Raw genomic sequence first — 25,107 nt, 5'->3', positions numbered from 1 at the left:
TTAATACTACTAATACTATGTATAAGGTACTACTAAGAATATGTATAAGAAGATATAATATGTTTAAATGTAGGGAAATGGGACAAGAACAATAAAATATACTACTACTAATATGTATGAGAATATACTAATATATATATCTATATCTACTACTAAGAATATCTACAAGAATATAATAATATGTTTAAGAATATTACTAATAAATGTAGGGAAATGGGACAAGAAATGGGACAACCACTACTATAACAAGAACAAAATATGAATACTACTACTACTAATATGTATGAGAATGTATACTAATAGACTACTAAGACTATGTCAAAGAATATAATATAATATGTTTAAGAATAGGGAAATGGTGTGCGTATGCTTTCCCCAAAATGCTCAATCTGTGGCTGCCTGTTGAACTTGACAAAAGCAGCCCACTCCGTCGAAGTTACACAGAGAAGAAAAAGAGAATCCAATTTTTTTGGTATATTTGGTATATAGAAGATAGAAGGAAACACAATCAGGATTTAAGAGAGGGGAGGGGGGAAAAGAACCAACCACTACTATAAGAAGAACAAAATATGAATACTACTACTAATATGTATGAGAATGTATACTAATAGACTACTAAGACTATGTCAAAGAATATAATAATAATATGTTTAAGAATAGGGAAATGGTGTGCGTATGCTTTCCCCAAAATGCTCAATCTGTGGCTGCCTGTTGAACTTGACAAAAGCAGCCCACTCCGTCGAAGTTACACAGAGAAGAAAAAGAGAATCCAATTTTTTTGGTATATTTGGTATATAGAAGATAGAAGGAAACACAATCAGGATTTAAGAGAGGGGAGGGGGAAAAAGAACCAACCACTACTATAAGAAGAACAAAATATGAATACTAATATAATATGTATGAGAATATATACTAATGGACTATGTGAAAGAATATAATAAAATATGTTTAAGAATATAAATGTAGGGAAATGGGACAAAAAGTGTGTGTATGCTTTCAAAAGAAAGCTTTCACAAAAGCAGAACAGTCAGGCTTTAATACAGGGAAGGGGGGGGCAACCAACCCAACCACACACTCCAAAATTCAAAAATAAAGTTTATATTAAATCAAAGTAAGGGGAAAACACAGGGCAAACTAAGCTACAAGTCAGAAAGAAGCAAACAAACACACACACGCGCCAAACTAAACCTATCCTAATCTATCTCCAAAGTCCAAAGCAGGAGCACTAACTAACTAAGTGTTCCCTCCACGAACGCCAACCCACAAAGAGACACAAAACAGAAAGTTCTCAGGGTGGGTCTGCCTTAGTCCCCCCTCCAACGCTGGGATTGGAGGAGGATGCTTTCTGAGGAGATCAATTCTCATCAGGATTGGGAGTTGAATGTGCCTGTCATCGCTTCCAAAATAAATAAATAAATAAATAAAAAAAACCCAAACCCCGATTTTTTAAAAAATATTGCATGTGAACCACAGCACGCAGAAAGTTGAGAGTGGTCTCAAAATGACCCCCATCCACGACTCTCTGTGCACAAGAATTTTCAGAACGATAGCTTAAACCCCCCCCCCAGTTATCCCCGATTCTTTCCCTCAATGCAATCCTATGGGCGAAAAGCCGAAACGCAGTTTGAGCCCGCGGTTGACCCGATTTTTAAAAAAATATTGCACGTGAACCACAGCACGCAGAGAGGTGAGAGTGGTCTCAAAATGACCCCCATCCACGACTCTCTGTGCACAAGAATTTCCAGAACGATAGCTTCAAAAACAACGTAGTTATGCGCGATTATTTGCCGCAATGCAATCCTATGGCGAAATGTTTTCAAGATGGCGACCGGAGCGCTCCGACTGAACTCGGAGCTCCGAAAAATGGTCGCTTCTCTTCGCCTTGCTTCTAGGGGGTCCGCGGTCCGCTCCTACTCCGCCTCTGGGTAAGGCGGAGCAGGCCAATCCGCTACTGCTTCTACGCTCCTAATCGGAGCGGAGCACATCCCTAGTATTCACGCAATAATCCTCCAGTGTAGTGTACTGTTATTATACTTCCCTACTGCAGTTTAGCCACCACTGCTGAAAGAAAGTAGCTTACGATAACCATGCAATGTTGTCCTTGGTAAATATTGCAGGTCAAAAATGGGGCTGAGGCTGGTTTGGACTCGGAGGCAAAAATACCCCTACGGGTTGCAGCAAAGATTAGTCTTCTTAAATGGCCCCTTCAGACTCCCTCCTTGCTCATATCTATTGCCAATTGCATGCAGAAGCATCCTGCTGCACACAGAGAGCTTGCCCTCTTTTAGGATCATTGGGGTGGGGGTGGGGAATTGCGTTTCCCTACCATCATTTTGCGTCCTGCTTCTGTCCCACAATAAGGATGAGCTGCTTCCTCTTTCTTCACATAGGGAAGACAGATGGAGCAAGCAACGACCACGTGGTGCATTCAGTGGGCGTTTTTATTGTGCGGCTTCTGCTGCACACAGCAGGAAATGGCGGCAAGTATCATTAATATTGCGCAAAACAATCAGATTTTCTGATCTTACTTTGTGACAGAAAAAAGAGCAGAAGGAATGAGAAACGCATGGGAGGATCGCTGTGTCATCAAAATGTCCCGCGAAGAACCATGAGTGGCCAGTCGCGAGTGTGTGGTAAAATGCTCATCTGAAGAAGCTCTTAGACGTTCAAAACAAAATCAAAGAATTTCCCCACATGCACTAAGCAAAAGCTAAGTTACAAAGAGTGTGGTCTTCTGCCTTTACTACTCCCGTTTGTATGGGGGTGGGGGTGTTACTTGCCTAGTTACGGATTCGGTAAAATCTTGGGAATCTTTTCAATGATTTCTATTGGCACCTGTCACTTTTACCCTGAAAAAAAAAGGGTGTCTACTGAAATCAAGGCATCTGCCTCTTTTTTGTGACACCCTAAAGTCTAACCAGACATGCCAAGATGGAGACTTCCAGCTTGTGGGTTTAATCTGGCCCACAGAGATGCCCCATCTGGCCCCAGTGTTATGGGTGACCTCTCTGGGTCCTGCCCTCTCCCCTAACCTACCCTTCCCAAGCCCTGCTCTCTGGCCTGGAGGGAACTGCGGTCTAGGGTAAGCACACCAGTTGGAGACAGGAAAGGGCTTCCCCTTACTTAGTGCACTTGGGTAGCGCTTGCTAAAGCTCCCGAAAGTGCCAGCTCAGCACACGTTGCTCCTGCTTTTCTTTCCCCATGTGAAGAATGAGAAACAAGAGTGAAACGTACTCGGCCATAAGCTTTTATGGATTAGAGCAGGGATGGACAGAAAGTCAATCTCCAGATGTTTTGGACTTAAGCTCCCAACATTCCTAATCATTGGCCATGCTGGCAGGGCCTTCTGGGAATTGAAGTCCAAATATATGGAGATCTACTTTCTACTTACTCTTGGATTAGAGCACTGTTCATCAGATGCATGGGGTGTGATCCTCAATTGTCAGGTATTTATGTACACGAGTTTTAAAGTAAAAGAAAGAAACAAAAATATGAATTGTGTTAAATGGCAATGGAATACAATAAGTAGTCAAGATGACCCTTTACAGCAGCAGGAATTGGTGATAACACAACACAATCGTTTGTTTGAGTAAACACCTGCAGTGGGACAAAGAAACCATTGCCCTGTTCCAGTGAACAGAACTGAATTGATTGGAACCAAATGAGTAGAACTGAACTTTCTGGTAAGCTGCAATTCAGCCGTTTCACGTGAGAGTTTCCAGCGGAGGCTGGGGGCTCCGACGTCAGTGGGGCTGTGAATCCATTCTGAGTTTCATCCAGAACCAGTCAGAACTCTAAGGTAGCTATCCGCCGGGCTGAACCCAATCCCCAAACTGGGTTCAGCACCTTGGATAGCTCCTTTAGCGTACTGGCTTAAAGTGGATTCACAGCCTCACTGACATCGGAGCCACCAGCCTCCACTGGAACTGTCTTCTAGAAACAGCTTTCTCAATTTCCTCCTATCTCTACGCTCCCTGCAGCACAATCACTGCAGCGTCACAAGACCAGTCAATGAGATAGGAAAAATTAGAGTGACACGCCACCGCAATTCGCAGCAGCACTTCCGACCCACAACTGAGCCGAAGTTCTCGCTCTAAATTGAATTCCATAGCAAACCATGCTTGTTTGGAGTTTGGTCTCCACGCTACGGAGATACGACGGGAAAGAGCGACGCCGCCCTGTGCTCAGGGAGAATCACGGCTCAATGGGGGCGTCTCTGCCGGAAGTGTCAGCTAATTTGCATCCCCGGCCCTATTTCTATGGGCACAAGCGCTGACGTTTACGCAAGCGTGAGCGAGCCGCTTCCTCTCAGCAACGCCTGACAGACCGGGAGAGACGCGATGGAGGCTACGGAGGGCGCTCAGCTCCGCGAGCGCGGCAAGACGCTGGAGCGCGAGCCGGAGGTAGCAGCCACCGCAGCAGCAGCAGCAGCAGGAGGGGACACGGCCCGCGGGCCACCCCTCTCCGGCACGTCCTACTGGCTGGACTTCTGGCTCCTGATCCTCTTCGACCTGGTGGTCTTCGTCTTCGTCTATCTGCTGCCTTGACGGGCAGGGCGCGCGCGCGCGCACCTCACAGGTGAGTCGGTGGGGCGAGGAAGCCCCTTCCCCAGCCCAAGGAACCTGGGCCGGTTACTTTTCGCACAAACAAGCAAAGGGACGCGCCTTCTTGGGCCATAAAATCCAATCCACACTCGGGCAGCCCTGTTTTAATTGAAACGTCACAAACTAGAGAGCAAGTTTTCGAGCTCTCCAGAGGGGCAACTAACTCTCTCAAAATACTAGAACCCGGGGTCACCCCATGAAGCCGATTGGTGGGAGATTCAGGACAAATAAAAGGAAGTACTTCTTCACACAGTGCATAGTTAAATTATGGAACTCACTACCGCAAGATGTAGCGATGGCCACCAATTTGGATGGCTTTAAAAGGGGGTTGGATAAATTTCTGGAGGCGAAGGCTATCAATGGCTACTAGCCCTGATGGTTGTGTGCTATCTCTCGTAGTCGCGGCAGTAAGCCTGTGTGCACCAGTTGCTGGGGAACATGGGCAGGAGGGTGCTATTGCACCTTGTCCTGCCTTGTTGGTCCCTGGCCAATGGCTGGTTGGCCACTGTGTGAACAGAGTGCTGGACTAGATGGACCCTCGGTCTGATCCATCAGGGCACTTGTTCTTAACTTGTTTAAAGCACGCACTGAGTCACTCTTTGGGGCAGCGGGGGAGCGGGTAAGAGGTCACTAACAATGCAATCCTATGCATGTCCAGCATTGGGCAAAAGGCGGAATACAAATAAATATAATAAATATAATAATAATAATAATAATAATAATGTCTGTTCAGGGGTAAATTAGGGTGACCATATGAAAAGGAGGACAGCGTTCCTGTATCTTTAACAGTTGTATTGAAAGGGGAATTTCAGCAGGTGTCATTTGTATTTATGGAGAACCTGGTGAAATTTCCTCTTCATCACACCAGTTAAAACTGCAGGTGCCCTGCCCTCTTTTAAATCTGGTCACTTAAGTATAGCTCCTGCAGCTTTAACTGTGGTGATGAAGAGGGGATTTCACCAGGTTTCCCATATATACAAATGACACCTGCTGAAATTCCCTTTTCTATGCAACTGTTAAGATACAGGAGCCCTGTCCTCATTTTCATATGGTCACCCTAGGTAAGTCTCAGGGAGTTCAGTGTTGGGGTTGAAGAAGAGACTAGCAATGCAATCCTAGGTATGTCTACTCAGGAGTAAGTCTCAGGGAGCTCAGCAAAATTCCCAGATAAATGGATATAGGTTTGCAGCCTTAATTGTGTTAGGCCAGGGATAGGCAACCTTTTCGGGCCATGGATGCATTTGGCCATTTGAGAAACTGTCCTGGGAACCACCACAAAATGGCTGCCATGGGGGTTGTGCCAAGGATGCCGAAATACTAAGTCCAAATTGAGGCTCCTTTGAATCCAGTTTTCAACACTGCCAGAAACCTATTTCATAGCAATCCCAACTGCTAAGAAAATGTTTTAATTAAAAAAAAAAGTGGGAAGGGAAGGGAAGGGCAACTTGGTGGGTGCCAAGAAAGGTGGCTGGGGGACATTGGTGTCCACGGACACCATCTTGCCCACCTCTGGGTTAGGCCCAAGTAGGCAGTGTGCAGGTGGGATCTAGTAATGCTGGGACAAAGAAGAAAACAGCTATGTTAAAAATCCAAGAAAAGACTGTATGAAAAGGTGTATTTTCAGGAGGCATTTAAAAGATGTTACGTTTTCTGCCTCCTGAACCGCACGAGGGAGGGTTTTCTGGAGGGTGGGTGCCGCCACAGGAAAGGCCCACCACCAAGGTTCTTCATGGTGACATTCCGTTCATTTCAGAATGGCCAGACCTCATCTGAAAATTGTAACTATCATCTGGGTGCATATAAGGGAAGGCTGACTGCTAGGTATGCTGGTCCCAAGTTGTTTAGGGTTATATAGGATAATAACATAACTTTGTATGTGGCTCAGTAGCTAACAAGAAGCCAGTCAATTTATATACATTATGAGGGAGTGATCTTATTATTCTTTGCCTAGTTTTTGTGCTGATTATGAGCAGTTGTGTGGGAAAGTACAAGTTGTAGTTTCTGTTTGCTCTAAGGAGTTTCTGGGTTGTATTTAATGTTAGTCTAATTGAAGTAATTTTCCAAAGTGCTCAAGACACACTACTACACAATATATACACAGGGTAGTGTGCCTTGACGTGGGAGAAGATGACTAGGCTAGACAGACTCAGGTCAGCAACAAGCAAGCATTGATGCTGTTGGAGCGCTCGCTCAAGAGGATAGCAATGGCCACGTTGCTCATGGGAGGAAAGGCTCGGGGGCTACAGTCACTGTCCCACAGCACTTGCTGCCCAGGATAAATGCCTCCCTCTACCTGGAAAGATCTTCTGGGTTTTAAACAGTAGGGTCCCATGTGAGCAACTGCAATGTGTAGCCAGGCTTCCAGCAGGTCTGCTTTTGCCAGATCCGTGCATCGGGCATAGGGACAGACTCACAGTACAGACTATTTCCAAGTGGATCCTTAATAGGAAAAAGTATACTCCAACGACTTTGGAAGTGCACTGAAGACCACTTATTGGCCATCCACTAAGAGCTGTGTGTAACTTTGGTTTAATAATTCACTATATTGTATTGCTGAACCTCATTAAGGGTCCCAGCCTGGGTATAAACTGCACTTGAAAGCCCACCAAAATTCTGTGACAAAATAACACTAGTTCCAAGCCCAGAAAAACTGGGTTCTGTGAGCTGTGTCAATGGTGCAAATCTATGCTTATGTTAATTTTCTTTGTCCTTTGCTTGGTAGAATAAAGTAGAAAAAAGCAAGGAGCCTTATCTTTTGACAAATGGGAACTATTACTCAGCTCTTCTGTTTATGAGATTTTTTGCTACACACTCTCAAGTCTATATTCAAAAGCTAGGAATATACTTTTAAACAGATGCACAGCTGAGATACTAGGACACAGGAATCTTCAAACATTACTGAATTCTGCATTCACATTTTGTGAGTTGGTTTAGACTTTCTGTTGAGCGATGTCATCAATAATATCATTGGAAGGATAGAAAATAATCTGAAGTCTGAAATGTAAGCTGTGTTGGTTAACTGCAATCCTGTGCCTATAAATTCCTTTACATTCATTAACAGCTTTGAAAGTGGTTTTAGACTCATAGCTTTATTCAGATATTGGCAGTATTTATATTCCAGCCTCTGCTGTAGTCTCAACATAGATAGTAATTTCTTATATACAACCCTCCTCCCCCTGGGAAAGCTATCACTGAGGCCCACATGAAGTGGGCAGCTGGGGGGCCACAGCTACACACACCAACAGTTAAGTCTCATCTTCCTCATGTCTTACATATCTGCAGAAGCAGCAATTGGCAGCTTTATGATGCCTGGATACTACTCTGGTTATTATGGGAGGTAGGGTGGGTGGGAAGAGTATGACACTCCCCCCTCACCCGTGGCACATTAGGGGCTCACAAATGGCCTTCAAGGGACTCATGTGGGTGCATGTCATCCATCCCTGCCTGAAAGACTCACCACCTTCAATTAACACAAAGTGTTGTAATTGTGCTACTTCAGTATGTGTTATCTGCATCCATTTCTGGCATAATCAAAGCAGGCTGATTTTATAGCATCTCTCTTCAGCAGGAGCAAACAGTGGTTGTTCTCACAGCTAATGCTGCTAGGTTCTGTTGGGACAATGAACATCCTGTACTGTACGGGAGCACCCTCTCTTAATATTAAAGACCTGAAGGCAGTTGTTACTGCTGAAATGACAGAAAAAATATGCGTATTTTCCCCACCTATTATTCCAGAACCTAGTGGGAAATTTAAGACACTGCAGTTAATTTGGGGTATTTGCTGCTACAAGACATGATGCTAGCTACTAGCTTAGATGATTTTAAAAGGGGATTAGACAAATTCATGGCTATTAATCATGATAACTGTATACTGTCTCAATGTTCAGGGGCAGCATGACTCTGAATTATCAGTTGCTGAGGAAGGTTATACCACCTCAAATCCTGTTTGTGGGCTACTCATAGGCACCTGGTTGATCACTGTGTCCAGATGATAGACTAGATAGGCATTTGGTTTGAGACAGCAGGGCTGTTCTTATATTCAAATTATACTGGGCACACTAACTGAATTGAAGAAGTGTCTAACTTCAGTTTTCTTTATCTAGCAGGGCAACTGGATTCTACTCTAGAACATCTGCCATTGTCACTCCTTCAGCAACTCTCCAGTGCAGAACAGAATTAAGAACACATTACCAATACGTGAAATGATGTCTGTGACACCTGTATTTTAACTATTGACACATTTTGCTGGGCGTACCAGATATGATTCATGAATGAACTTGGGAGTGGAGATGATTGACATTTATTCTTCAGGCTGAAGTACAAGTTGTGCCTTATGTTAATTGTAACTCAGGTATTTAAGTGGTTGAAGGTTTTCAACGATGTTGAAATGCTTCATTTTCAGTCATTACTTTACTTTAATAAAGAGTAACCTAGCACGGACTCAAAAGCTAAACACATTATTTGTAACCAGCGATACTCCGAACAGTTCAAGAATCTCTATTGCTTATAGTGTGATAAAACTGTAGCATATATATATTCTGATCAATTCTGAGGGTTAAAATAGACATAACTGAACAGCCATGTTTATCCTTCACGTAACTGATGCGGTCACAGCTAGTGCTTGTTGGTGCGTTTTTACAATATGGATCACCACAGCTTTAACAGACTTTTTTGCAGCCTAGTTCATATTAGATGAGCAGGAAAGGAAATTGCTTGAACTGATGGGGTCAGTATCTCCTCCACATACATATAAAATGGCTGTTCCCATTGCATTGAGTTTGGGCCACAGAAGCACCCTGCATTATTTTGCACCTGTAACTAGACAGTAGAGCATAATAGATATTTAGACATTTAAGAAGTTTATATTCAACAGTACATGTTTGAGATGTGTTGGACTCAAGGCATTGTTTCCTGAATTGTGTTTGGAAGTTAGCAGTACGGCCACTTGAATTTGACTCTTGGCGAACTAAGCACAGTTGAATGGAAACTGACTTAAAGCATTTACAATTCTACACACACTTACCTATGAGTAAATATAGTAGGACTTAATCTTAAAATGTACATACCTACATGAGTGTTCATATGAAATAATTCAGCATTCATTTAATGAGTTCTTACAGGAATATAACTCATTAAAACACAATAGGTCAAAGCTATTTATGTAATTCATAGATGCAATGCTGAATAATGCCATAGAGCAGAATGCAAGTTGGTAAAGGACTTTCTTTTATATCTGACGGTAAAAGTTCAACGATACCAAACCAAGGGCAATTTCACAGTTGAGTATAAAGCTAACACAATTTGGATGTTCCTGCTTTGTTGAAAAAACAGCAGAGTAGAATAAATCTTACTGTGGATGTGCATACATAAACTAAGTAGAAAAAGAAACATATAGGCTAATTTTTTATCTGACTGTTGGAACAAGCAAAAAAGCAACTTTAGATTAAAATTTTCTAAAGACAAATATCCTTTACAAGACATGTTAAATGAATTTAACATTACAAAAGTCATACAAATCTATAATCTGAAGGGAACAATTATAAAAATAGGCACCCTGGAGAAGTCAAAAATCAATGTGTGCACATTGCTAGCAAATATTCATTTACTTAAGAGTGCAAGGTCAGTTATAAAAATTGACCATGAATTATAATGAAATAAGCATTATCTGGTAGCCACAAATCTGTACAAAAGGTTGTCTAAAAAGACTGAAACAAAGACAATATTTAAGTCCCTTTAAAGGACACAACTTCAGAATATATGATACTATTCAACAACTTTCTAATAAACAGAATAAAAGTGTACTATTTGTGCTCATTAGCACTTTAGAAGTAATGTACAAATTAAACATTTCTCATTTGTACAGGAAGTGAACATTTGCTATGCACATTTTTAAAATGTAGTAATGCTCTTACAGCAGGTCATTCACATTAGTTTACATAAATACTGCAAATTCAGATACATAATTTCAGTAAGAGCTTTCAACTGTACACTTACAGAATCCAGTACTTGTTACAAATCTGTTTTTACCTACAAAGCCTTTAAACTATTACACATTACCTGTATATAAGGAATGAAATGAGATTTTAAAAGCTTGTCTTTAAAACACAGACATAAGTATTAGAAACTATAACTTTACACAGCTGCTTTCAGATGAAGTTCCTTTTGTCTTATATTGAAGGAAAAAGGTTCAATTTCACTTGCAGTCAATAAACATGTTACATATACATGCTTTAAGTAAAGCAATAGTTTTGCAAAAACACTCTGAAGCACTACTAGGAGGGAAGGGCGGGAACACGTTTTAAAGCAACTGCTTTAAGATATTTGGTATGCTGCATAATGGTAAGTAACAATTCTTAAGTTATGTTTATGGATTAAGACACTCTCAACATAAACATCGGAGGCCTGCTTAGATGTTACTTTCCCCTATAAATCTATACAGTGTATAACTGGAAGGTCAGAAAGATCCCCCCTTCAAATAAATGTGGGATCTCACAGTGAAGTCATTATTTTATCCTCATGGTAAGGGAACATGCAAGTCTAAGCAAGCTCTCCATCTTACACTAGGTAGTGTTCTGGAACCAAGTTATGTCTTGAATAGGCCCAAAATTATACCATTTGGTTAAATGCACAAACTTGCTTTCTGTATTTAATCAACTCCAGTGCAAGCATTTGATTATTTTAAAATATATCAATTTATCATTAGGCTTAAAACTAAAAGGCATTTACGTTTCCTTCCCTCCGCCCTCAGAAATACCATCTTTGTAGGCCTTACTTTAGTCAAGATGCTTATTAAAAGTGATTTAAAAAGAGAATTGTGCCATACAATTCATTTTTGTCCTATAATAATTGGATGGGAAATCCATTTAAATCTTCTAAAACAAATTACTTCAAGACCAGAGAACTGATCCCATGACAGGAGCTCCTGGGCGATGTTTCTCCTGTGCTCCTAACTAATAGCTTTAAATAAGACATCGGGGAAAACCAAATAGTATTTTCCATACAAGCAGATATTTAAATACCGTTTTCCACAGCAAATTTAATAGAAAAATATATTTATACAATTCATGATATGATTTTTTTCCTGCAGCACAGGTATAACCCCAAATAACCCCTACTACATATAATTGCTATGCAAAATCTGCAATATTTAAAATATACTGAGTGGAACACCAACTATTGCTGTTTGAAATTCTAGCTACCATTTTATATATTAAAATAAAATCTTAAGTCACTCATTAAGGCATCTTTTCAAATACTAAAAACTGCTGGGCAGATCTGTGTTAAAGATATTCAGGACAATGGGAAATGATTGAGTCAAGGAACTTGGATGAATTATTAATTTCTAACTACTATAAAATCTATTTCCGTAGCGTTTTTATGATTACATGTACCATTCTGTGCATAGTTCTGAGATCAGATCATTCCAGTATTTAAAGGATTCCAGGTTAGACTAAAATAGAAGTTTTAAGGTAAGCCTACAACAGCAAGAAAAACCTCCATCTTACCAGTTTAACAAGGCAAAACAGTAGTATCAACTACTGTTAACTTTTTATTAAGAATACCTGAATGTAAGGGAAAGTCAAATCAACACTCCCATTAAATGCACTTCACTTTTCAACAATCTTGCAAGAATTCTTAGGCAGAGCCAGTACTTTAAAGTACCTTAAGGGATACTTTCTTTTCCCATTATTCTCTTAGTGCTCAGAACTCAGCAAGAGCTGGTCTTTTTTTTTTTTTCTAGGAAAGTCCACCCCATACACTGATAATTGTGTACACAATGTTGTAGGTCCTGTGAAGGGTTTTAACCTGGAAGTAACCAGCTCACAGGCAAGTACCTAACTACGTAATGACATCACAGACCTATGTAGGCTTCGAAAAGTAGACTTCAAGGGTCAGATGCAGCATGCAGACCATATGTGTCTACTCCTGAACTAAAATATTTCCCCTAGTTTATGCATACTAAAGGTAGAAATATACATGCTGTAGTGAGGTAGTAAAGTTCATGTGGGGCTGTAACAGTTCAGTTTTACATGAAGAGTTTATTTGAAAGTGCCTCTGTAAGGAAAAAAAATCACACCCCATGTGATTCGTCACAGAGAAGAAAATTTGCTATTGTGAGAATTTTATATAAGGAACACAATTTTCATGTGGGGGCAAAAACTCCAAATTGAATTCTGAGGTTTTCCAGGCCCCTATGAGGACTATACTACTTTGTTATTGCATGTATCCTTTGGCTCTAAGTTTGCAAATATAAAAACGTAATAAATAATCCTTTTTACATTTCACCATGGTTCATTAAGCCAGGGTATGAGAAGTTATGGATGGATTCCCCACCCCACCCAAACCATGGAATATTATTGTATCTTAGTGAATGCTCAAAATAAACAGAAATAGTTACACTTAAACATTTCAAACTGTAAACAAAATGTTGTTTGTAGATTAAAAGATACATGATTTGTATTGTGTAATTTAAAGAAGTGCCCTAAAATACAGATTAGTAACTAATCAATTAAAACAACTAAGATCAGAACCAAAAGGGTGGCATTTCATATTGATCTGTACAAGTTATCTTGAGATGTTCTAAACCAAGTCATATTAAAAAGGAGCAGCATTAGTTGTAAAAAGCAACCTGTTTAAAAAGTTTAACCATTCTTACTGAATTCTGCATTAGCTTATAATGGGTGTAAATATTTAAAGCATAAAAATGACAGATTCGCGAACATAGGACCAAAAATAGTTGCATCTTTCTTGATCACACATGCATGTGCAAAACACAGTTCAATAGCTGTAACTTCTAAATGAAGTATAGGTGAGGTATAGAAACCTAAATCGCCACATCATGTTGGGAATGCCAGGGATTTATGTTCATTTATGACACAATCATTTTACCTATTGCAATACACATTTCCAATGCTAGGTTTATGTCTCTGCTCAGCTGTGGGATAATTTGATTCAGAAGTATTGTGGTATGAAGTGTTCAGCAAAATTCCAGCTGGTGGTAAAGATGTCTCTTTGTTTAACACACCAGTATCAGCAAAATATAGCTTGGGTCTCTGGTGGTATTTCATCCTATATGTATCAGTCATACAGTTGTCGACTGAAAAATAAGTAGTAAGAGATACAATATCATTTGCATTTGCATCCAGGGAGCTAGCGTTTGGTCCTTTGAGGCAAGCCCCCTTATTTGTAGGATTACTGGATACAGCCCACAAATCATTTACTGATAAACTTGATGGAAAATCTGTCTTGGAGGACTCATTCCCATGAAATGATGTTTTAAGTCTTTCTTCATCTGGAAATGAACTTGCTTCAGATGTAGCTTTTGAAGTAATATTTGCCACTTGCCTTTCAATATTTGAAGGATTTGTGCACAGTACTTCTGTTCGTTTTAAATCCACAGTGGATTCATGTTCTATTCCATGCAATCTAGTCAGAGCGTGTTTCTTTGGTGGTAAAGGAGGAGGAAGGTTTTGGTAAATTGCTTCTGGAGTATCATCAGACTTGCCACTATACAAGTGAATTGTATGCTCAGCAGGTGAGACTGATTCAGTATAGGATGGTTTGGATATATTCTGTTGTAAGAAAAATGCAAGTGCTGGTCCAGATCTAATTGTCCTTGTATGAGGCAACTGCAAATGGGAAGATTCACTATTCTGAACCCTTTCAATCATGGTTAAGTTCTCCCCATTATAAGAACAAGCTGTACTGTCAGCACTGTGTACTGGTATGTTTGTTTCATCAAGTATATCTTCATTAGGCCACCGTGCAAAGCTTTGTTCACTTAATACACTGTTCTTCATTTCTCTCTCAGTGTGGTCTTTTAAAGTGGTCTGTAGCATTAATGTTGGAAAAAACTTCTTATTGCAATCAGGTACGTCAGTCCTAGAAAAAAAAGTATAAAAGGACTAGTGACCAGCAGAAATTTCATGCGATTTCAATTGTTCTAGTTGAGCTGTGCATTTCAAAATACCGTATTTCTTCGATTGTAAGATGCACACTAATTTCAGTACCACCAACAGAAAAAAAAAACCTAAGACATGCCTGCAATTCTAAGATGCACCCCGTTTTTAAAGATGTTTATATGGGGGAAAAAGTGCGTCTTAGAATTAAAGAAATACAGTAGTTAAGCCAGTTTCCAATCCCTGCCATACTACAGAATCAGGGATGGCATATGCTAATTAAGAGGCAGGACTATAGATATGAGCAGGCTTGATTCTCAATGGCTGGGGTCACCAATGGTAGAGAACACGTTTAAAAACTCCATCCCAATATAGTCTTTCAGTGCAACCCACATTTTTCCAAGCAAGTGAGGAGTTGCTATTCATGCCCATGAAGGAAGCATTACTTTCAGGGAAAACTGTGGTCCTCACCAACACAAATTCTGTGGGGAATGCAATGTGTTGGCACTCACATCCTCAGGGCTCCCCGCAATAAATAAGCCCTCTACCCACAAAACTAGCATATCATGACTACATTTTCCTAGTTTTTAATCATCCTTAAGTCTATATCTGATTGATTTTCATGGCCTCACTCTCTCAAATATTTTTATCCCTCCTACCTATATCAAGTCACGGAGGGCGCAATCCTTTGGGCCCTAGAAAGAGTTGGGGCGGGGGCATAGGATAGTTCCGATTTCTGGATCCAACAGCCTTTTTTTCTGTAAAGGCTGTTCCGCTTGGGTAACACCAATGATAAAACACTATTTCTGGTTGCCACCCAATGTAATTTCTGATGGCAGGGGCACCCAAAGCAAGTCTTTCATTGAGCATACAATATGGGCAGATAGAGGTGAAGGTGCTATTTATTACCTCTGAACTGCAGCTGGAAACAGACTGGAAGACTGTACATATCTTTAAACAGAAAAGCAACATTTGGCCTCACAGCCCCCAGTGCAGCCCCGTCAAGCCTGAATTTGGGGGAGGGCGCTTAAAAATATCTTCTAAAAAAATATTTGAGGGCAAACAAAGCAGCATCTGCAGCTGCAACAGAGAGTCAAAAGGATCAAAATGAAGTTGTTTGCAAGTTCATTTTGACCCCTTTGGGACTCTGTAGGAGCTACGGAGAATAAAAAGGGTCAAAATTAGCTTGCAAACAAGCTCATTTTCATCCTTTTGGCACTCCCTAGCAGCTCCAGAACCCATTTTTATTTTTCAATTTCTTGTTTTTGGCACCCAAGCACAGGGGAAGTGCAGCCTGCGTAGGGGCAAAAATGACCCTTGGACCTCCCAAAGTTGCCCACTTGTGCACTAAAGTAATGTGCTCAGAACTGTGAATACTAGTTAATAATTATGGCTGCCAAATAAATTGTAGTTTCCAAATGTTCCACATATAATCAGTTACAGTAATGTAACTCGAAAGTTTTCAACGCATGGATGGCAGTGCAAGATTGCCTTAAGATTTTGTAAACTGGAAAAACTGAAATTCAAGACTTCATGGGAACCATCCAATGAGCTTAGGCTACTGGGCGATATAGAAATGTAGTAAATAAATAAATGCGGGAAACCTGCAGCACGTGGCGTAGGAGGAGGAGTATTTTTGTGGGGCCCTATCCACTAATGTGGACACCAAAACATTTCCCAGCCACCAATGTGGTCCTCCACCAAAACATGTTTGCCCATCTCTACTTTAGACTGTATACATAATATTAAAAGAGATACCTTTTCGAAGGTGGACTGTGCAATGGCAGATGTGATGCTGAAGGTAGGTTATGAGGTTTGTAGTTAATTTGGGTATTTATATGATCTTTCTTCAAGGCTGAAAAACAATGTTCATGTTTACCTACAAAACATTACACTATTTATTTACTTTAATTGATTTACACTAGTTTTCTATAAATGCATGCGGAAAGTATCAGCAGTACCAGTAACAAAAAAACCCTTGCAAGCTTTTCACGTTTTTCTTCTAAAAAAAATACCTCTTGAAATTCAGTGGTTAAATGTGAATAAAATGCAAGGTATTCTCTTTTTAGAATCTATGGAAATCAACCAAATTTAATCCCTTTTAATAGGTCCCTGATTTCAATTGCATACTTGATGTTGACGTAGGTCATTTGCTATCAAAGCTGGCCACTACTGCATTAAAATACAAATTTCTGTAACTGAACATCTGCCCCAGGATATCCAGCTAACTGAACATGTTCAGGTGGCAAGTCGCATATGGTTTATTCAACTGCCTCAATATATATATATATATACATATACATATATATATATATACATATACATATACATATATATATATATATATATATATATATATATATATTTGCTAATTTTTTAGCTTTTTTCCTGCTGTTGAATTATGCTGATGACTATAAATTTGCCCAAGATTGGGGTGGAAGGTGTGTAATATAAATATTTGTATGAATAAATCTGTAATATGCTTATGAAGTTACAGTACATGATGTAACACTGACATTAGATGATAGGAACCATACTGACAGTGTACTCCTAAGATTTGCTGCATTCACAAATAAGTGATTTGAAAGGGACTTATTGCTGACAAATTTTACATTGGCAGTAAAGGGAGATGCACATAGCCAACGGTATATTGTTTTGAAAACACTTTCTGCATAGGTGTTCATTCCAACATTTATTTATTTTATTTATTTATTTAAGGATTTTTATGCCGCCATTCAGCCAAAAAAGGCTCTCATGGCGGCTTACAAAGGTATTTCTTGACAGTCCCTGCCCACAGGCTTACAATCTAAAAGACATGACACAAAAGGAAAGGGGATTGGGAGGGAGGAGGAGGAGGGGGAAAAGGAAAGCAAACTCAGGCACTACAATCTTAGTTGGAAAGTTCAGCAGTTACAGTTGGTAGCAGGAGGGAGGGGGCTCTGAGCTGGAGCTGGACCCAGGCACAGTGGAGAGGTGCCTGGCTGCTGCTTCCTCCCTCACTGGTGGCCTCTCCAGAGACAGTTGGCAGCAGGAGGGAGGGGGCTCTCAGCTGGAGCTGGACCCAGGCACGGTGGAGAGGTGCCTGGCTGCTGCTTCCTCCCTCACTGGTGGCCTCTGCAGAGACAGTTGGTAGCAGGAGGGAGGGGGCTCTCAGCTGGAGCTGGATGGCCATGTTCACCACACAAAATATCCTGAAGTTTCAGAGGTGAGTTACTTGACTAAATTGCTGTGGTTTTTATTGTGCAGTTTCATGTACTCAACAGAAGGAGGCAGGGGAAGCTTACGAGATGAAACTCCTATATAGTATCAGTATGGCAAGCGTTCAATCAAAGCTGCTCACTGACACCAGGAGGCTTATGCCTTCAGAATTCCAGCTAATTTAAAAATAGATGTGTTATTTTTCTCTTCTGCTGACATGAAAATCCATGCATGGTTAAAACCAGAGACAGTCCAGTAGGAATTTTGGCTCTAGGTTCTAGTCAAACTAAATATGGCTGATATTAGGCATGCATAGGAGAGGCTTCACCATTATCAATGAAGCATTAACACTTTAAACAGTAGAAATGCAATTTTGGCTTCTATTAATGTTAGAACTTGTGCAAAGAATTGTTTCACTGCAGGAACACATTTGAAATTTTCCTGGATTGGACAAATCATTGCTTCTATTTTTGAATTAGTGAGCTGTTTTTTCAGAAAACAGTTCAGAATATAAATGACTATAGTGATTTCTAATATCAGAAGTTAGTCGGCAATAACACATTATTTTTTCTTTGTACAAAGAAATCAAAGGCAAGTGAGAGGGAAACTAGAACTGTTAATGATACATAACTGCAGCAATTATAACTATAGATATGCTCACTACACTCTTTAGAAAGTAAAGCATTATTTAAAAGTTGAATATATTTAGGTAATACAACTGAATTCTTACCATCCAAAGAGTTTTTGTTCTGCTGGGAGGTAGACTGCAAGACACACCCAGGATTTCTGACTGACAAATTTCGATCACTATAAAACAAGATGCAGTAAATATAAAAACATTCAGATTCGACCAAAAGGTAAAATACTAAGCCTAAAGTACAAAACAATATCTCACTGAAAATTTTTACTGAGCATATCCAGAAGAATATTTGTTCCCATTTCCTTCTGACTCTCTACTCACCCTATCTGCAAGAAATGTTTGTTACCAATGAAATATTTTGTTGCCAATTTTGTCATGTAGTTTGTCCACCTTTCATTAGAAAACAGTGAATGCAGAAGCACCAATATAGAGTGCCTAACCAAGCAGAAGTTAAAATGGAAAAAGCAAGCAAAGAGATTTGCAAGGTCATAGTCTTCTCATCCTGCACACATGCGTGCCTGTGCATAAACACACACACACACCTATCCATAATATATTGTTTGTGCCTTAATGGAAAATAGCCTGATTCTGCTTTGAATATTTACCAGCAATATAAATAACAATTATTGTCAAAGCTGAATCTTATGAAAAAACACAATATGAGCAGAAGAGTTCTCATTTCTACTAATTCAGGTGCACTCTCTTGTAGTTTAGCAAATTGAAAGGCATCCCCTATTAATTTGTGCCTTTATCATAAAGCTTAAACAAAAAAACAGAAAAACCAATTCTATTTATTAGACATACAATTCTCCCTTTCTCTCTCCCAAAGTTTTGAATACTAAGAGATTTCTGAATGCTGAACAATTGGTATATTACAGTTCTAGAAAATAGTAAACTAGGTTTTGAACATTTTTTCCATCCCAAAAATGCTATTGTACCATCCACAGATGTTTCCTCACTCATCTTGGCATAAGGTTTCAGATAAAAAATGTTTCTCATGGTGGCAATGTTTTATATAATAGTGAGGCCAGTTTGCATGTCACAACAACCCACCCTGCGAAATATGACACACAGTGTGGATTGTTGTCCAAAAACCCACAGTGAGCCCGAAGGACGGTTGGGCTGACTGTGGGCTGTTCTCTCCATCCATTCCCCTCAGTCCTAAGGCAGGGATCCCAGGGGATTTGGCAGAAGATTTGCACGAACTGGAACCATATATATCAGCCAGGTAATGTACATAAATGTCGCCATTTTTTTTAAGCAGCTGTCAAAGATTACTGCGGTTAGTGTGAAGAGGTCAGCTGACAAACATAGACACAGCTAAGGCAAAAAGGTGCGGAAAAGGGAGCGCTTTGAACTTCTCCTCTATGATCCTTAGGGCATTTTCCTGAAGTATATTTGTGTAAAGCGATCGAACAGCCATAGTAACCAAAATGTCTCTGTCTTCTACACTAATGGATGCTAGTTTGTTAATAAAATCAGAGAAATCACGTACAAAGGAAGGTGACAGAGGAATAAAGGTTTTAGAAAATGATCTACAAACTGGGAAAGTGGTTCCAGTACAGAGTTGAACCCAGAGACCATGGGGCGACCTGGAGAGAGAGTAACTCCCTTGTAGATATTTGGAAGGGTGTAAAATACAGGGATTCTGAGGTTTATGTTACACAAAAAAATTATATTCCCCCGTTATATATCCCACCAGACTTAAGTCCTCCATCAAGGTGTTCTTTATGTACCTGGCAATACCAGCAGTAGGAACATCTGTACATACCCTGCATGCAGAAGTGTATGCCAGGTATTAAAGGATCTCTTTCTTATAATCAACACTGTCCTGAATCACAATGGCCCCTCCCTTATTTGCTGCTTTTATTACAATGGAGAAGTCCTGGGCTAAGGTCCGTAAAACCTGTATCTCTCTGTGATTCTTGTTGTTCCAGGGATGTTGAGCTGTGTTAGATTGCTTTACATAAATATGCCTCAGAGAATCATACATCACACACTTGACAGAAGAGTGGAAAAATATACCCCCACTCATTTCCCTTTTACCCTTGAGGAAATAGCTCCAATTAAAAATTATTTCAAATTTAATAACAGTTTTTACTGGCAGACTAAAGGAGTCACCATAGGCTGCTCCATAGCTCAAGAAGTAGCCCATGACAGACTTTGAGAAGGAATTTGTGTCCTCTGAGGGACCATTCGTTGCATTTCTCTATGAACATGACATACTGGGAGTTCAGGCAAGTGTGAACTCAAAGCAGGGCACCACCAAGGGTTAGGGCAACACTTAAAACTCTGGGGATCACCTTGTTAAGGGATTGATCTGCACCCCTTTTCCCCACCTGTCAAGTTTCAAAGGCTGCATAATCGGCTTACATCTAGTCTCCTCTTGCCAGTTCCAATCATACAAGGTAGCCTATCAATTTTGGACAGTTTGAGTTGTTCACTTCAGCAACTCTGGAAATCTGATAAAATAATTTTTTGAGGACATTTGTGCCCATTACCAGGGCCAATAATAACAACAACCACTTGTGCAGATTGGAGGGGCTGTCACTCACACACACACACACACACACAGACAAGATTGATCAGCCAGCAGGCAAGGATTTCTGTTGCCATACGCCCACAGTCCATGCACAAGCCATGTAGAAATCTGACCAGGTTTGTACAACATGTCAACCAACCATGGCTTGTCACCCATGATGGGTTGGTATGTTGTGCAAACCGTGTGTGCACGCCTATATATGGGCACAAGCACACACATGCACGTGTGCACAGAATATATATCTACTAATATTACAGGATACCTATTAACTTTTGTTACTATTACCTGCAGGAAACAGTTTCTCTCATGGTGGTATCAACTGGGTTGTTTCCTTCAATGACAGGTGAATCCAGATTAGCAGATGCATTGCTGATATGATCACTGCTTTCATAACCAGATTCAGTCCTTTGTATCTGCCAGCTGTCAGTATGAACTTTTCTCTCTGTAAATCCTTTGCCCTTTTCTGCATTTCCTTTCCCTTCTGAATCTAAAGAACTCCGACTCCCTGTCTGTTTCGTTTCATCTTCATAAATAGTCATCAAGCCTTTTTGACTTGGATTTTCTTTTGGCCAGTTGCTTGAACTCTGTTCCTTTTCATGTTTAGGTTTACTGCTTGCATTTAATTTGGACTTTGAACTATGCTCTTTTTTCTCTGGCTCATTGAAGATGCTATCTACATTCAATGTTTCTCGCATGGGTCTCCAACCTCTGCTTCGACTTTTGCTGCTAGTGACACTTCCTTTATCTTTGGAGTCTTGGCTACTGTCCGTATCATAACCTGTGATGCTGTCAGCCTTTATGCGGCTCATCTTCTCTCCATCACAAAAGCCATCTGTTTTATTGGAGCTTGACATCTGTGCATTGGCTCGGATTTGGTTGTGTACTTTTTCATGTCTGTAAGGGCCTCTCCCCTGGCTACCATACACACGTTCATTAGAATGCTGCCTAAATCCATTTCCAGAAGGTGGAGATCCTGGCTTAAAATTAGTGCGGATTTCCCCAGACAGATCTTAAAATGAAGAACAAAATACGTTTTAAGCTCTCTACAGAATTAAAAAAAATCCTGTCTAAACTTTAAAGGCAATGTATTACGCTTGCTAGTAAATTAGAATTTCAAAACAAACATTTGAAGAAAACATTTAAAGGCACAAGATTCTTTAATCAGGGTGTGCAAGACAGATTAGTGATAGGAATTTTCCATTTTCAAACTAAATTCTCTTACCTCTCTGTTTTCCAGATTCTCTCTTTGATCCTCTGTCTGCATCTTTTCTTAGGGAGGATGAGCTTTTCATCTCCGCTACCTTCTGAGCACACTCTCTGGAAATGTCCTTTGCCTTTTCCCTATGCTCATTATGCCCCAATTTACCTGCAACAATAGGTATTAATTTGCATCATAGATTTACATACATGGGAATGACCAAAAAGCAGTCCGGTCCAAGCACCTGCCATGAGGAAGGGCCGTCCATCTTAGAGCCACCAGACCAATATGACAGATAACAGCATAGCCCCAGCAGAGCAGATACATCTAGAGCTAACAGTTCTGCACTGTAAGTATTTATTTATTTATTTATTACATTTGTAAACTGCCCAATAGCCGAAGCTCTGTATTTGCTGTAGTAACAAATATTCTACAGCAGAAGCCCAACCACTATCACCCATTGCAGGAAGTTACACATTTCAAAAAACAACAACTGTAAAGTGTCAAAATAAGGAAGTGTCACACTAATACTTATTAATCCTGTGGGACTGCTGTCCTTTTGATAGAAGTTTCCAAGCTTGGAGGCTTCAGAAAATCCTATGCCCTGCCAGGGTTTTGCCAGCAGGGCTGGAGGGCCTCCCATTCCTCCTCAACAACAACAAAAAAAGTCAGCTAAATGGGCCCCTGAGCACATCTAGCTCATTTGCCAGTACTGAGTGGGAATTGATGACAGACCATAAGATCCTGCAGATCCCGGCATCTCCTCTCCTCTCCCTTCCCCACTCACTAGAATGCTCCCTTTTGGATATCTATGAGGTCATTTGTGATCAATTTCACAACCTTGGAAAGCAGCCACTGCAGTGCTTGCAGGCTGCAAGGGGGAAGGATCCAATCTCATATTTCTCCCGCCTGAAGGCATAGGAGCGCCTTCTGCCTCAGAAGGGGGAATCTGAAATATCCTATGGTCCCTGGGACACTTTCCCAGGCAACATAAAATTACTCTTCTAGAAAGAATAGATTTTAAGGTGGTTTTAGCAAATATTTCATTCTCATAAATAAATATAATCTTATGAATTTCATTCTTATGAATAAAGTTTGTCTTTTAACCTGAGGCATGTGAATTCGTTTTCATTTCAAGATGAAAACTAGCTTCTCTGGCTGCAGTCAAGAGATGTGCACACTTCAGGTCCACATGCATAGCCAATTTCCCATTTGGTGGTCTGCATAGCAACTTCTCTGCCAACACCCACCTCATCCAACTGCTTTTGAATCCTCTTTCACTTAAGAACTGGTTTCAAAATATAGCACAGAAGGGCATAACAGAAACTGATGTGCATATTTGATTTCTTTTTAGAACTGGGGAAGAAAGATTCCAAACTCCACTAATTCCACCCTCATTACATAAAAATAAAAGGGAATGTTTTCCACTTTGTACCATGAAGGCCCAAACTGTGGGAGGAGGGGAGAGAGAATCATGATCATTTGTCAAGTAGCATGATGTACAAAAAAGTTGCAAGCCACAGATCCACAATTTCATTTGTCATGTTAAGTGTGCTGCTATCCTGTGGCATAAAAAGCCTCCATCTTCTCCCAAACTTGGAGATGGAGAAAGGGCAGAGATCTTATATGGTGCTTCATGGCAACTTTGAAGCCCAGCACAATTGCAGTGAATATTTTCCCAATACCACCCTACACTAAGATTGGGAGGGAGGCTAAGAGTTGTTTGGTCTAACTGATCAAACATGTTACATAATTATGCAATTATTTGTAGTGGACAATTTTAAGAACCAAGAAAAACTAGGCATGATAAGCCTTGTACGCAACGTTACCATAAAAATAATTTGAGAATTCATAAGGTACGCACCTGACCCTCTGGGACCACTAGCTTGAAAATGGTTTCGACTAAAGGCTGGGTTTTCTGGCTGAAATTTTTTAGGGATCTTTTGAGTAACAGTTTCTCCAAACCCATTCTCCTTTGTACGATCTGGCTTAGGCAAAGTAGACTTTTCAAATCCTAGGAAAAGCAACATTAAATAATATTAACGTCCTTTTCTCTTATTCTTTTTAAAAGAAAGGGTTATTCCTTTCTTACCACTCTATTAAAAGTTAGTGTAATAATTGAAAGGAAATTCCAGCATAAATATGTGATGATCTGGAAGTCATACAACAGTACTATAACTAGTGTTTAAGGCTAAATACAGAAAACCAAAAATAATTCAATTTCCTATAAACTCAAAAGTTAAAACACTTCATATCTCTTCCACATATTACAAACAGTAGTTCGTCTTCCTTCAGCAGGATGATTGCAACTACTCTCAATTCATTCCTCACATTCTCCTTTGACAGGGTGGATTGATTTAAATTAAGGCAATTTAAATCAGTAGGGAAAAAGAAACTATTTAAATCATTAATATAAATCATGTTTCCCATTCATGGTTCTTTATATATATCCTAAACAATGCCTTAGTGTTGACCATGTGGATCTACAACTAAACAGAGTATTATTACAATGTATCATCCTTACAACCAGGCCTTGCATCTCCTGCACTGTATACATTTTGCATGCTTTCATTTTTTTACCAATAATGTCTTTAAAATATTTCCAGCACCCATGCCAGTTTGCGAGCTTACATATGAAAATATAGGAATCTGTGCATTGGGAAATTTGTCTTCTTTAATTTCTAGTGTTTCTCCTTTCTGTCTAGGTCTAGCCCCACCATCACAAAAGCAAAGTAAAACAAAAATGAAATGCCCATGAGTGATTCTTAGAAGTAAAGTCTGTTAGTGACTGGTCAGACGAGAACTGTTTATTTTCACCAGGTGAAAATGAAATTACTATGTTTGAAAGGTAGAGTGCAAATATTCATATCTAAGAAATAATCAAATTGGTTCTCCATTTACATAGAAACGCCTCTTTTAATTCAATGACTGGATTCAGACAATTGCAGAGAGGGAAGCAACCATCATGGCTGCTCCCCCAGCCCCTGCGACCATCATTTGCATTATTTCCTGTGCTGCAGAACAGG

The 25,107-nt window shown here is 40.1% G+C and overlaps 1 protein-coding gene and 1 long non-coding RNA gene across 2 annotated transcripts in view; one reads left to right on the top strand and one right to left on the bottom strand.

Annotated features, from left to right (window-relative positions):
• The first annotated feature begins 4,251 nt into the window (after positions 1-4,251).
• Positions 4,252-9,051, top strand: LOC134404731 (uncharacterized). The gene is made up of 2 exons (XR_010025902.1): positions 4,252-4,578; positions 8,708-9,051. It is a non-coding gene; the product is annotated as an uncharacterized LOC134404731 (long non-coding RNA).
• A 3,061-nt stretch (positions 9,052-12,112) lies between these two features.
• The window catches only part of USP53 (ubiquitin specific peptidase 53), a 36,363-nt gene continuing 23,368 nt past the window's right edge, over positions 12,113-25,107 (bottom strand). Inside the window, exons 11-16 of the mRNA XM_063136273.1 lie at positions 23,946-24,095; positions 22,106-22,249; positions 21,169-21,892; positions 18,432-18,508; positions 16,262-16,358; positions 12,113-14,486 (exon numbers count right to left, since the gene is read on the bottom strand). Coding sequence (XP_062992343.1) covers positions 13,490-14,486; positions 16,262-16,358; positions 18,432-18,508; positions 21,169-21,892; positions 22,106-22,249; positions 23,946-24,095 — 2,189 coding nt within the window. The 3' untranslated portion in view covers positions 12,113-13,489. The remainder of the gene's footprint in view (positions 14,487-16,261; positions 16,359-18,431; positions 18,509-21,168; positions 21,893-22,105; positions 22,250-23,945; positions 24,096-25,107) is intronic.

Source organism: Elgaria multicarinata, chromosome 10 (genome assembly GCF_023053635.1).
Source record: "Elgaria multicarinata webbii isolate HBS135686 ecotype San Diego chromosome 10, rElgMul1.1.pri, whole genome shotgun sequence".
Taxonomy (NCBI): domain Eukaryota; kingdom Metazoa; phylum Chordata; class Lepidosauria; order Squamata; family Anguidae; genus Elgaria; species Elgaria multicarinata.
This window is presented reverse-complemented; position numbering and strand designations above follow the sequence as displayed.